The sequence below is a fragment of the Falco rusticolus genome, chromosome 5 (assembly GCF_015220075.1).
Source record: "Falco rusticolus isolate bFalRus1 chromosome 5, bFalRus1.pri, whole genome shotgun sequence".
Lineage (NCBI taxonomy): Eukaryota > Metazoa > Chordata > Aves > Falconiformes > Falconidae > Falco > Falco rusticolus.
Window position 1 is genome coordinate 66,017,320 of NC_051191.1, and position 14,762 is coordinate 66,032,081.

Here is a 14,762-nt window from a genome sequence, read left to right on the forward strand (position 1 = left end):
CAAGCGGCCGGTAGCCGCCGCCAGCCCTCTCCCTGCAATCTTTACTTTACACCAAATCCCATTTCCCATTAAAGCTCACCGAGACAGTGTTGTGTTTTAGACAGGCTTTGAGCTTTATTAAAAAGTTCATCAATTCTGGAGTTTGTAAGTTCTGAGGCCGCAGCATCACTACCGCAACCACCTGGTGGCCCCCTGCCGGGCGCCCTGCTCAGAGCCGAAGGCCGCTTCCCAGCGCACGTATCTCAGCCCGAAGGCGGTTTGAAATCCCGGTACTTCGGTTGGCAGGTTGGGAAAACATCCGAGGCAGGAGCCAACACATCCCGCCTGCGGGCACATCTTCTCCAGTATCCCGAAGGGCAGTCACCGCCCGGCGCCCGGGCCCGCAGCACTCCCGCCGCCGACCGCCAGGGCCTTCCCCCGGCTCCTCCCGGCCGGGCCTTCCCGCACACGACGCCCGACCGCGGCCGGGCCGCCCCGCCCCGCCGGCTGCGCCCCCACCCCCGCCGCCCCGCCCACCGCCCCGCCCCAATCCCAGCGTCCCCCGCGCAAGATGGCGGCGCCCACGCTGCGGCGGCGCTGCGCCCGGGCGGCGGAGCTGTGGGGCGGCCTCCGCCCGGGTCCGCTACCGCTACCGCTCCGGCGGCGAGCTCACGAGAGGCCGCGGCGGGCCCGGGGCGCCGGGGGGCTGCTGGCGGCGCAGTGCGAGCGCGGTCTCTTCCAGGAGGTGTTCCCGGCGCAGAGCGCGGAGGAGCAGCTGCTGGAGCTGCTGGAGCCGGGCCGCCCGCCCCTCACCGCCTACTGTGGCTTCGACCCCACGGCCGACTCGCTGCACGTCGGGCACCTGCTGCCCGTCGTGGCGCTCCTCCACTTCCAGCGCGCCGGCCACGACGTCATCGCCGTGGTGGGCGGGGCCACGGCGCGCCTGGGGGACCCCACGGGCCGGGAGCGCGCGCGGGAGCCGCTGTCGGCGGAGCGGGTGCGGGCGCACGCGCGGGGGCTGCGCGCCGGCCTGGGGCGGCTGTTCGAGAACCACCGGGAGCTGTTCTGGGCGGCGGGCGGCGGGCGGCTGGGGCGGGCCGCGCTGCTGGACAACACCGCCTGGCTGGGCCGGCAGCCGCTGCTCGACTTCCTGGGCGGGGCGGGCGGGCGGCTCCGCATGGGCGCGCTGCTGAGCCGGCAGAGCTGCCAGGCGCGGCTGCGCAGCGCCGAGGGCATGAGCCTGGCCGAGTTCCTGTACCCGGCGCTGCAGGCCTACGACTTCCTGCACCTGCACCAGCACCACGGCTGCCGCGTCCAGCTGGGGGGCGCCGACCAGATGGGCAACATCATGTCCGGCTACGAGCTCGTCACCAGGTACCGCCGGGGCTGGCGGGCGGGCGGCGCTAGCCTCCGCGCTCACCCGGGGCGGCGGGGGCCGGGCGCGGGGCTGCCGCGGGGGGGGCTGCCGCTGGGGGCCGGCCCGGACGCGGCGCAGAGCCGAGGGATCCGGGAGCAGTGCGTTGCCCTGGCCTTAGGCCTGGCCCAGAGGCGCGTTTGGGCCGCGGATTTAAGCCTGTTCCCGTGCAGCGTTACGGAATCTGTAGCGGAGGGGACGGCTCTCGTAGCAGCGGGCGCAGGAGCCGCAGGGAGCCGCGCCGGGAGGCGGCAGGGCCGGGGCGGGCGGGCGCGCTGCGCGGCGGGCACCGGAGCAGAGGCAGCTGCGGTGCGTTGGCCAGGGTGGATGCGTTTCTTCTCAGAAATCCCGTGAAACCTGGTGAGGATGAGCTTCTGCTTATCCACCAGATCTGCCGCGAGCCTTAGAGAATTCGCAGCGTACAGGCGGGGGTGGGGATGCGGCTGCGGCGCGCGCCTGGCTGTTGCGGGGCAGAGCATCGGCACGGCGAGAAGCAGCCCTGGGAGCGCCCCGGCCACAGGAGCAGCCTCAGTGCTCAGGGCAAAGAGGAAAGGTACAGGATGTACCGGTTGCCAGTGATGTTGCCATGAAACTACTTGTTTAATGGCTGTAAACTTTGTTACGCACAAAAGAACTCAAGTAGTTAAGTTCAAGGGTGTTTGGTGGTGTTTGTAGGTTTTTTTCTTAAAGCACCCTTCACAGAAGTGTTCTGGCATCTTTTCCCCCTCACCCCCTTGTCTTAACTGCTTTATATCAAGGATAAAGTATTACAGAACGCTTGTATTTTAGTCAGCTTTACCAATATGTGGGGGGGGTTTGTTGTCTTTTCTTCTTTAACATGCAGTGACTCTTTCCTTTCTCAGGATGACGGGAACAGATGTGTTTGGAATTACTGTACCTCTTATTACCAGTACTACTGGAGATAAATTGGGAAAGACTGCTGGCAATGCAGTTTGGCTAAACAGAGATAAGACTTCTCCATTTGAACTGTATCAGTTTTTTGTCAGACAACAGGATAACGTAGTTGAAAAGTAAGTAGTTTTTCTTTGTCTTGCTTTCTATCATAGTTTATAAAACCTGATCCTAACTGTAACTGTTTCATTGGGGTGTGTGCAACAGAAGCTCTGTGTAGAAGTATATGTTAATTATAACTGTACATTCATTAAACAAACAGGCATGACTGGTTCTTAGGTATACAGGATAGTGGAACCTGTCTCCATATGCTGGCATGTGCATCATAAAATTAGAACGTGGATGAACAAACAAGTAAAGTGTAATGCATTTTGTTCTGCCAGTGGGGTGACTTTATTGTATAGGTATGTTAGTTTCAGTACCGTAACATCACAGTTATCAAATGAAATCTCTCCTGCCGACTAATAAGCAACTGCAGTCAAATAGATACTAATTACTACAAGTTCTTACTTAATATGAGGTATTCAGAAACACTGCATTTTAATTGCAAGAAGCTACTGAACTGGTTGTAAACAAACACATAAAGTTCAGCTTGTAGAACTGCATCACATTAAAAACTGCATAGCCCTAAGAAAATTTTTATAGTGCCTTGTTAAGAAAAAGCCAGGAAGTTCATATTTACGGTTGTACTAACCTTTTAGTTCAGTGGTCTCCAAACTTTTTTGATCACACCCCTCTGTCAGTAAAAAAAAATCGAGCGTTATCTCCCAATACACGTATATTTATTTATTTATAGAGTATATAAGTGTACTGCTTAAGTTGTAATATTTCCTTCCTGCACCACAATGGATAATTTTGCATACCTGCTGTGTGCTGGCACCCCACTTTGGAGACCACTGGTCTAGATAAAAACATGCCTAGCATACAGTTAATGCTGTGGTAGTAGTGTGGTTAAAAAGAAGGGAAAATGGTATGATTTTAAGCTCATGGCAGGCAGTATACAAGGTAGCGTAGAAGGGATTTACAACGTAGAGGCTTTCAGGCATCAGTTTTAAGTCATTGTTGAAAGTGAAAACTAAGGCAGAGGAGAAAAACAGAATGAACAAAATGAATATACCTGGTCAAATCCCCAGTTGCTTCGAAGCTAGTAGTCAGTCAGCACCCTCGGCTATAGTTTAGTAGTGTAACTGTGGTAAAAATGTTTCATGTAATTTTGCCCACCTCTGGACAAACATACCATGTATTTCTATCCATGTAGCGTAACTCACACAGTTAAGCATTAATTAAAAATGTTTAGAATATGATGAGAGGAGTGCTTGTTACATAAATGGCCGGTAGTACTAACGTGGTGAAACCTTAAGGCTGTCTGATGTTCTTCTCATATACCTTGTATGGGAATTTTAGTGGATCTTTTTGAAAGTTGCTGATACGAATGATTTGCATCATTCTGACCCTGCTTAACGTTAGAGGGTTTCCCTGAACTTAACTGTTCATCTTCCTCATCTTGGAACACAGAAACAAAGATTTCTGCTTACAGTTATAATGGCAAGTGCATTGATCTGTAAAGCAGATGAGACTAATGCACCAAAACCTGGAAGGATATCCAAGTACTACTTAAAGCTGTAGCACGTGCAAAGACAAAATACTGAACATTCATTACTTAGAGTAGAGCAATTCCAATGAGCAAAGCGTGGTCTTCGATTCATTGTGCTGTCTCTGAATCCAAGTCAGCCACACATAATTCAGTAGTCTTACTGACCAGTGTAAAAATACTAAAATCATGTAATGAGAGAAGGGTCGTGGAAGTATGAGAAATACCATGTGACAGGTTTCCTTCATTGGTGGTTAGCCTCCATGCTGGTGTACCAGTGACATGACTGAAAATAAATAGCCAATAGCTTTTTTCAGGGCATTAAGTTAATTTTAGTAAGTTGCTATATGTTCTCTTTTAAATCTGCTTTTCTTTAGATTTCAGTAGCACTGTCAAATCTGAGTCTTCATAAACGTCAGATAGGTACTTCCCTTTCATATTGTGACCTGTCATATAACTCTGATACCTCTCTCAAAGGTTATTTCCTGATATTTCAAATTTAGGTTCTGCATCCACACCACTTTTCAGACTGAAAAGAAGGGTATGTGGGTACCTAATATGAAAATATTCCATGCGTTCAGATTTTGTAACAGTAAAGGTACTTTTATTTTTTTAATACGCTGCATTTCATGGTACTGCAGGCCCATTAAAATGGATTTTGTTGTAAAGAGTATGCTTAGACAGGCACCTTTAAATTCTTGATTATCCTAAATAATCTTCCTGCCAAGATACTTGTGAATACGTATCATACTTTTGTCTCTTGAACACCACTGACAGGCAGTGTTATTTTGCATTAGCATATTGTGCAACTAGTAAGAATATAATGTAAAACCTTATTACGTGACACACAATTGCAATAAATCCTGTAACTTGTTGTTGATTGCAGTATAATCTTCATAAAAGCATCTGATGCTATCTTATGTCTGAAGACATTAACCTAGGCAGCATATAAAATAAAACGTGAATTATCCCGGTAAGCTGAAGCACGTGGGCGAAAATAAAGAGTTGTTTGAAAGGACAAAATACGGATTTCTTGGATGGAGTAAGAATCATTTTAGCATACTTAATGAAAATTGAATGACAAAGGCAGGAAATCTGTAATGCTGGCTGTACAGACAAAGTATTTTTTCCCTGCTCATAGATACCTGAAACTCTTCACCTTCCTTCCTCTTGAGGAGATTGACCACATCATGGAAATGCATGCTAAAGAACCTGAAAAATGGGGCCCTCAGAAACGACTTGCTGCAGAAGTAACCAAGCTCGTTCATGGTAGAGAGGGGCTAGAATCTGCTAAGAGGTAAAGTCTGATTTGTCGAGCAGTTTTCTTTCAGATTTACTCAGTGGTAATTATCCATAGATTTTCAGGGACTACTTTCATGTGGTTAGTTGTTGCTCAGCCGTTAGAAGAGAAAAATGCAGTAATTCTGTAGGCTTACAGATACATTAACAATATATACAAAAATTGCAATGCAGTGGGTTATGATAAAAAAAATAATCGGGGTGTATTTCAAGTTCTTCTGTTACTGTGTGGACCCTCGGAATAACTTGGGGAGGGGAATTAGATTAGTTGAGTAGCACTTTGTGTGAAGATGAGACTAGCATTGTATTTCGAAGGATCTTTGTTCCCACAGGTGCACTAAGGCCCTTTATTACAGCAGCGTGGAGGCACTGGAAGCCATGTCTGACCAAGAGTTACAGGAACTTTTTAGACAAGCTCCTTCAGCTGAATTGATGCTTGAACCTGGAATGAGTGTTCTTGACTTGTGTCGCAAAGCAAATGCCATTCAGGACGGACCTAGCGGGTATGTTATCACCTGTGCTCTTCGGTAATACCTCACTTAAACAAGCTGCAGTGGTATGCTTTCAGAAGTCAAAAAACTAGGACAGCCAAATCAAGCAGAAACAGGCTACTGATCTACGTAGCAGCGTCAAAGAGGGGAGCAGGCAGCCTTATTCCATTTTGAACTAAAAGTGTAGGATAATGCAGTCTCTTGTACCTTAGCTGTAAAATCTACACCTGATGAAGAGACAGCCTGAGGCAGCAGCCTAAGTTTTCTTATACCTCTCAGAAAGAATGGGAGTGGTAGAGGCTAAGGTTAATTTCAGTCACTCTTGACCTGGACTGAAAGTAAAGTGCCAGAGAATTAAAATCTATTCAATTATGGATCCAACCAAAAAAACCTTAACTGAACTTTCAATACTTAACAGCAAGAAATGGCTTCCTCTTGCAGTTACCAGTTACTTGTTTTTTGTTTGTTTGGGGTTTTTTTAGGTACCAGAAAATTAAAGATGGTGGAGTTTCAATAAATGGGATTCGTGTGACTGATCCCGAGACAGTTCTTATTCTTGGACAGCATATTCTCAAGAATGGAGTATCATTACTTAGGATTGGAAAGAAAAATTACTACATTATAAAGTGGCTGCAGTTGTGACAACAGAGTATCTCCCTAAAACGACAGATCGTTTCAGCTTTGCTGCTTGAAGAAGTACTTGAAGATGTTTCTATACTGTGCATTACTACACAGCTCACAAACTGCCTGATACCATAGTGTTATTTTCAAATTACACCAGCAGAGTTCAGATAAAGGCGGTTAAGTTACACCACTGAAGAGATTTTTAGCTACTCTGCCTTATTCAAGGCACCATTCCTAAGAGGATATGCACAAGAGGAAAAGATTAATTTCAGAGTCCAAAGATGGAGATGCTCTTCCCTTTTAACAACCTGTGTTGTAGGACAACAGTGTCCAGGTACTCCACAGCATAACCCACAGCAAGATGCCTAAAGTATACTTAAAACCGGTAGTTCCTACAAAGGATGTATGCTGCTGTCCAGTTGGGCTTCATCTTAACAGAGAAACCTGCATAATTGGGTAAGGACAACCAACCTGCAATCAACATTTTTTATTTTTTTTTCCTTGTTCTGCACAGGTTTCCTTTCAAGGAAGCTGCAGAAGATTGACAATAAATGAATAGAATGATTAAGCCCTAGTATCCAAGTTTCTTAGTGGTTTCATATGGGGGCACATTGCATCAAAGGTTTCTAGCCTTAAAATGGTAATACAGAGCAAATTCAGGTTTTGAAATGTGAGCCTTTCCCAGCTTAAATCGGCCTGATGAATCCTTTTTATGCCTTTGTGTGCTTAGTGTGACTCATCAGTGTGGGTGACACTCATTCTGCTTCTTCAGTCCTGTGAACTACATGGATGGATCTGTGCTATCTACAGTCTCTTTCGAAGGTAGACCCTGGCGCTAGTTCTGCGGGCTCTACAGTCAGTTGCAAGGTGCTGTATTATGCCAGGAGATTTGAAGCATGTACATTAAAGATTTTAATTTTAGCTGCCTAGGACTGGTGGGTGAACAGCAGCAGAAAGGTATCTGGAACAGAAAACATGTGAGGGAAGCTGTAGTGCTTTTGCAGTTAAAAAAAGTCAGACCCTTCAGACAGGGCAACGTGCAAAAGCTGCACTTCACCCAAGAGCAGGAAGCGATCTGACTGCTGCTTGGCCTAGCCACCATCGGGGAGCGTAGTTTTCTTGTAAAGACAGCATGACAGTGAGAATGTATTTCCAAGACTGGTAGAACAGCAACATCTGTACTTCAAAGTAAAATTGCTTTATTGCTCCAAAACACACTCAAACCCCCACCCCCACCCCCCCTTTATTTTATTGCTATCCACTTACATACCTGGAGTCAAATAAATATGGAGTATAGTGCCTTGCTAAATTCCCTGCCCATGGTGGTGTTTGGGATTGGGTTGGCAATACAGGTGCCACAGTACTTACAGCCAGGTCACCTGAACAACAAAACCCACATGTGGTTACCAAGATTATTTATAGTACAAGTCTGTATTTAAATTACTTTAAATTGAGTGGTACAATAGAGTCATGTGGTTGGCTGGCTTAGATTTTTTTTTTATTAAGGTCCCTCCCTGCTCCAGTGCAAATACTTATGAAACCCTCAGCCTGATCTAAGAAGTGATTGATTGCAGTGTTGTGTTCAAGGTTTAGTGTAGCCCTCACTCTTTGGCCAAGGAGAATAATTTCCTAGTCTGTGAAAGTCCTAGACAATAGAATTTTGCAGTCAGAAGGGGAAGAGACCTTAATCTGAGCTACCTGGATGTGGTAACTCATCACCATCTCTTATGTTAGAGTAAGTCATGGTATTTCAACTGGCTTAAAACCACCAAGCCTACAAGAAGAACAGGGAAATAATTAGAAGCGTAAACAAGTCTCAAGAATCCAGACAGATATTCTATAGTTGGGCAGAGAGCTTCTGTTTTTTCAGTTGTTTGGGTTTTTTTAACTTGATATTGATTGACTTGATGTTGGATTTGTTGTCAGTCAAAACTTCAGTAGTAATAAACTGTAGTGGCTTGCTGCTTATACATTGCAATTTCTTCAGATTATTAAACTGAAATATGGTAGTACTTTTAGTAGCTCACTACTTGGATTTACTAGTATTGATGTCAGTTTCTAGATCCTACTTCCCTGCCTGATAATAAGGTATCGTTATCCTAATCTCTATATAAAGAAAAAAAAGTAGTTGAGTCATTCCTACCTTAAAGAAAAGAACCCTCTACATAGCGTGTTAGCTCTCAGGACCAGTAATGGTCAGAGCCATTGCAGAGAAAGCACTCGGAGGAAAAATCACAACTTCTGACGTTGGAAAGGGTAGGAAAAAAGGGAAAGTGAAGTTCGTTCACTTAATACAGCAGCCTTGTACCTTAAAGAACAGAAGCATTATAGCAAAACAGAAACATGCACCTGGGAACAGAATATACCATACACGTCCATGTTGGTCTCCAGAGAAATACAAGAGATCAGGTGTGACAGTTACTTTCTCATTGCAGGAAATAAAACTCCTAAGAGTAAAGTAAGTAATGTTTCATCTCTGATCTCCTGCCTTTTTTCCTTCATATCTAAATTGTGCAGATACACGTATATCCAGAAATTTCAGCTTTTTTTTAAAAAGCATTAGTACCCACTTTGATGAAGTATTAAAAGAATTTTATTTCTTTTTACAAATACAAAATAAAAAGGGAATTAAATTATTTGCATACAAGATTTTTAATAAGATCCATAAACTCCCAATAAATTTAGTCCATGCTTCCTTTTGACCAGCTCCTAGAAATCCAAAGCTTTCCCTGACTCTTTCCAAAGAAACAGCTGGATACAACTACTTTTCATGACTGTACAAGGTTATCACAACTAAGCGTTTGAATACTTAAGCTGAGAGTCAAGGAACACCAAAAAAACAGTATTATTCCTTAGCCTGGTTTCATTTCTCATATAGTATGTTCAGGTAATCAGCGAGAGAGCTTGTTCAAATGTGAACAAGTACTAACTAATATTGAAGTATTTAACATCTCTACAACTGTATGATTTAGAAGTGCAAGGAAAGTAATTATTTGGGCCAGATGTTAAAACTAACAAAAAACATTTGTACAGCATCTGGGGACAGCAAAACCTAGAGGACTTGAATTTAACCTTATTGTGGCAGCTAGCAGCAAAGAGGTAAAGGGTGAAAGGGTGAGCAGCAAGCAAACATTGTGCATAAAACCATATATTCAGGTGGTCTAGTCTGTTTTTCTCTTAAAAGTTTAAGTATTCATCACTCAGCTCCCACCTCAAAGCACAGTTTTAGCAGACAAGTTAAAAAGCAGACCCATTTGAGATCTTCAGTACCTACAGAAAACACTAGCTAGCAAATCACTGTCATATTGAAAAGATTTAAGGGGGGGGGGGGGGGGCCGGGAACCCCTCAATTCAAGTTACCAGTAGGGGCACAACAGATTGGCAGGTTGTTTCCCCTGCTCTGTTCCACAAAGCAGGGACCCGAGTTTGCAATATTCAGTTTGGCATCTTTCAAAGTCATAAGGCATATGCCTCCATAAGACATAGAATAAAGGCAAGTTTTACGTAAGATTTATTTGCCTCAGAATACAGTTTGAATCACACAGACATCCCCCCTCTTACCTATCTGTTCCATTAAGTGAAATCTGAAACTGGCCACTAAAAACCCCAAGTAATTTATTGACAAACTGTTCACATAGGGATACTATGTTTTATTTACAGTAGTACCACATAGGTCAGGTATTAATGTCAAACATTTACTGATCTAAACTTAGCTACAGTGGTTTTTCTCCCCCATGATTGTGTGCTGCACTGGATAACAAGTTATTTTAAGTTAGCTGAGATTTGTGCATTGATGACAAGAATATTCCAAGTTTAAATAAGGTGGACTAGAAGACATTAGTAAACCATTGCTGATTCTAGGAATTTTTCTGTTGGTGCCTTCATTAGGCTTTTTTCTATATTTCCCCATAATTTCTTTTAATGGTGGAAGCAACAGTAGCATTTTAAGTATTTTAGTTCAATTCCAGATAGATTGTTTAAAAAACATTAATAGCCAATAGCAGCCTGTCTACACTATTACACAACTATACTAGAACTAACACTGTAGAACTGCATGAGGACAAACGCAAACATCCCTAAGGCTGTGCAAATAACAGGTAGTTGTACTGTTAACTTCTAAGTCCTTACCTGAACTACAAGTTAGTTAAAAGTATTTCTGGAATAATTAGTTTTGTGTATTATCTGTTTATTAAATAACAGGATTGTTACAGCATAGATTTTTAAAGACTTGCATTAAAGATTACAAATCAAATTCATTTCTTGGCACTCAAAACATTACCATATTGGAAATTTTTGTGAAGCTTAAACAAAAAAAGTCGTAACATTTTAAATCCCAAAATTAACAGTGGAAATTTAACATAACATTAAAGAGCCAGTTATCACTTGCAGGAATTCCTTAAATAAATGGAATTGATTTGCTTTATGCAACGTTTCAGAATTTACAAGTCAGATACTTCTTCACAAGAGACTGTTGACTGAACTTAAGGAGTTAAAGCTCAGGTAGCAGTTCCCTTACAGGCAGCTCTACCTTGCTGAAAACACACTGCTACTTAGATGTGGAAAGTAAAAGGGCGAGAGGTGTCAGGTGAATTCCAAACAAATGTAATGCTTCTAACAAAACTTTTAATAGCTTTCACTGTTCATCAGAATTGATTGGAAAAGTGGCTTGTACTTCACTACAGTCACATTTCTTAAATCTGAGAACTACCACTCCTGGATACAATGCAAGAAGTTGAAGTTACTTCCTTTGTATTCATTACATATAGTGCATATATCATGACTTTTTTAGGCTGTTTAAAAATATAGCATGTATTTCTGTGTTCTGCGTGAATTATTTTGGGTCATGCATAAAGTATCCAAAAGCTGCATCTGTCAGATGTAACACCTTGTGCTTAATACTGGTGCCAAACTGAAGATTACCATGAGAAAAATACATTTTTAAATAGACCTTCTTTTAAACTGAGGTCTTATGTTTTTTGATTTTCCGTCTTTGGCAGCTTACAAAAGGAATTCCATTACTGATGAAATGGGGAAGGAACTGAATATGGTAATAAAAACTTCACTATATTGGCCCAGTATCTTAAAAGCAAGCCATGGATGTTAACAGCAGCATCCTGTTTTTCATGCAAGTTGTGTTAAAGATAAATAATCAGCAACACCATAGCAAACATTTTTACTTGATACAAAAAAGTGAATCTGCTTGAAAAGTACATGCAAATGTGCTGGCTGGAGTTGAAATACATTTGCATTCATAAAATTATAATGTTTACTTTTTAAAGGCTAGTGTGAACAATATTTATCTGTACGGATTATAATCAGAAGAAAGTAACTCATCAACTTTATTTCCAACCAAAAATTCCCTAACTTTAAGATTGTCCTTAAAAAAAAAAAAAAAAAAAAAAAAAGCAGCGCACTGCTACTTCCAGCACAGTAAGGTTTCCTCAAAAGAAAGTAATAACTGTAATCTCTGGTATAAATAATTCTAGTCCCACAGACTTTCTGTCATACTGTCATACATTCCAAAATCTGGACAAAGTTGTGGGGATCCCCTTCTCCCTGGCCAGCTTAATCTGTTTTTAAAAGAAACACTTACTATCCCATTACAGTTTTGAAATCAGTTTTATTTTTCAATTCTGCCAGAACAAACATACTATTGGATGGTCCAGGGGCTTGGTCCCAGTGGGGAGGAAGGGGAAGGTGTTCTTGTACCTGATTACAATCCCCAGCGTTTACACACAAGCTCCAGTGCACATGAATAACTTTGCACCCACCTTTCAGTAGGCTGTTACTGTTCGCAAGCTCCAGGCTAATTCTTCCTATGTGATACTCCATTAAATGAAGTTCAGATTTTTGTCTGCAGCTTTAACATTTGGGGGGAAAATGGGGACACACACACACACATAGTAATACGGTAGACAACTCTAGTGTGCTATAAAATTGATACCTCCATCTGTCATTGTGCATGCAATATATTCATGAAAGAAAATACTCGGTGCTCTCTTCTCTTCACAGTATTTAAACTTCTATTGTAAAAGCAGCTTAAAACTATGCCACAAGACTACACCGTCCATCTTAACCACAGGCAACCTGTTTAGCAAGTCAGGCACTGGAACTTTAATGTTTTTTCTCCAAGTTTAAATGAGACTGTCACTGAGACAGTAGACTTGGTCTGCTTTAATTTGCACCAGAAAGCTGGTAAGGAAACATTTAGAGCCATTTATTATGTGGATTAAATATGACTTATTTTGCAAAATGCAGCATATTTTTCTGTTTGCAAATCAAACCAACTGTCTTTACATGAGCAAATTTACACAGTTGCAGTACACAGACAAGAGTTCATAAATAAAAATTCTACTCCGTATACCATGCCTAGCAATTTTCAAGTCAATGTAACCTCCAATGCATATAAATAGTGTGGCTGGTAGAGTCTTCACCAAAGATGTGTCTCGCGAATCTCTGCAATGATCTGACTGGCTCGCTGCAGGGCCTGCACACAGAAAGATGGAAAAGCCAGTTATTTAGTTTTTCTGAAGAGATTTCTCAGATAGCAGCAGTAGTCTAGGAAGTACAATGTTAAAGATACAATAAAAGCAAATCATTTTCATGATGAAAGGAGTGGTATCAACCTACACACCACTGATTAACAACTCTGAAGCCTTCCATCTGCAAAAGATTATGCAACTGGCAAATACTACAAAGCAAAGGTAATGATAAAACTTAGCATAGGTGTCATTAAATCGCTTCTCTAGACTTAAGAATTAAAAATTGGAAACAACTTCCAGTTTGAAGCAGAAAAAGCTCATTGTCATAGTTTTGAGCAACTTCTGTATTCTCACATATTCCCATTAACACCTGTTTGTCTTAACATTTTGTATTTATAAATAAATGCTCAAGAAGGGCAGACGTTTTTCATCACACAGTTTTAACGCTTTAAACCTTCCTCAAAATAAGAGAAACTGCACCTATTTTGTATCACTTTCAGCATTCTGATGTACTCATTACAGTCTAGCCTGCCACACTTTGCAAAATTAAAAGCTCAGAATACCAGCTAATACTAAACATTATTTAAATTCTTACTTCAGTTTGGAGAAATCCAAGCTATGAGCTTGGCCCTATGAAGTTTATAGTTTCAAAGACTGTTAGCAGACCATTCCCTTCACTCAAATGTTGATCATATGATAACAAAGATTAAATTTGCTGCAGTTGGTCTTTGACAAGCAGTATCTCTGGGTATCGTCTCTCAAACATGCAGTGTCTGACCACGCTGCATATAGGAGAGGAGCACTTCTTGCTACTTCTTCAGTCAATGGGATGAATGGGCAGAGGAACTCTTCTATGCAGTTCAATGCAAAGTGGCATATTTCTGGTGCAGCTGATGCAGACACTGATATACCACATAACTGAACAATGAAAAAACGAAGAGTTCTCCAGCACAGACATGTCACAAATGCACTGTGATACAGATGAGGTCATCATAAGTAAGTCATAACACTCCCAGTGTTCACATTACAGGGTACTGTCTTAGATACACCTGCCACTGGCCAGCAGGCTCTGTGTGAAGCATACAGATGAACAGCATTTAAAACACTGTAAGCTTAATCCCCCAAAAGAGAACTGCTGAACACTATGAAGTTAAATAAAAGCAAATTATTAAAACCAAATGTATAATTGAAAATAACACCAGATTACAGCTTCTGCTTTACACCCAAAATACAGTTTAAGACACGTCTTCCCAAGTACTCAATCCATGTAATACTTTCTGATCACATACTGCTTTTAATTCCTCTAGCAGAGAGAAAATAGACTGGCATACTCTTAAAAAGCAGCAAAGTAAAAACTGAAGGCAAGTTTTCAAAAAATCTCACATTTGTATGGTTTCGATTTAATTAACTACTCCCACAAGCTCCTGATCTTTTTAATACCTTTAGCATGTCAGCTGCCTCTTTTCTGCGCTGTGCCATGTCCTCAGATTCCGTCAGAAGGTCATCCAACAACAAGGATTTATACAGCTGGCCTACCAGCTCACTCTGAAGAGTATCCTTCACGTGGTTCACCAGAAAATGCATCACTGCCTTTGGCACACTGCAAGCACATAAAGATTGTTTCTTCAGAAAGAATTATTCAAAGCCAGGTCTGCCCTACACTGAAGAATGCAGTGTGAGGAAACAGCTACACAACCTTGGCTTAAACTACCATGAATCTACCATGACCATAAATAAAAAACCCTTTTCTCTCAAGTGAATGCAGAACCTTGTACAATTTAAGAGCTGTTAAATTTCTTCCAAATAGGATAGCTCCATTGTTAAGAACATGAATATACAGTGTAAAAAGTAAAATAAGAATAAATTACTTTGCTCACTAGAGGCCAACCTGAGTCTCCACTCTGCTAGCCATGATGAAAAGCTAAGTATTTTAACCCTAAAATAATTTTTAATATGTGAATGAGAAAGGA

General features: G+C 42.4%; 2 protein-coding genes across 6 annotated transcripts in view; one reads left to right on the forward strand and one right to left on the reverse strand.

Moving 5' to 3' along the window:
* The first annotated feature begins 526 nt into the window (after positions 1–526).
* On the forward strand, positions 527–9,662 carry YARS2 (tyrosyl-tRNA synthetase 2). The gene is made up of 6 exons (XM_037390284.1): positions 527–1,353; positions 2,257–2,424; positions 5,038–5,193; positions 5,528–5,698; positions 6,169–6,766; positions 7,041–9,662. The coding sequence occupies exons 1-5, from the start codon at positions 551–553 to the stop codon at positions 6,326–6,328; spliced, it is 1,458 nt and encodes a 485-aa protein (XP_037246181.1). The 5' UTR covers positions 527–550; the 3' UTR covers positions 6,329–6,766; positions 7,041–9,662.
* Positions 9,663–11,910: 2,248 nt separating this feature from the next.
* Positions 11,911–14,762, reverse strand: part of DNM1L (dynamin 1 like) — a 39,285-nt gene continuing 36,433 nt past the window's right edge. For all 5 annotated transcript variants that reach the window (XM_037390279.1, XM_037390278.1, XM_037390282.1 and 2 more), the window contains 2 exons: positions 14,233–14,392; positions 11,911–12,797 (listed from right to left, as the gene is read on the reverse strand). In XM_037390279.1, the coding sequence (XP_037246176.1) occupies positions 12,741–12,797; positions 14,233–14,392 (217 nt within the window). In that variant the 3' untranslated portion in view covers positions 11,911–12,740. The remainder of the gene's footprint in view (positions 12,798–14,232; positions 14,393–14,762) is intronic.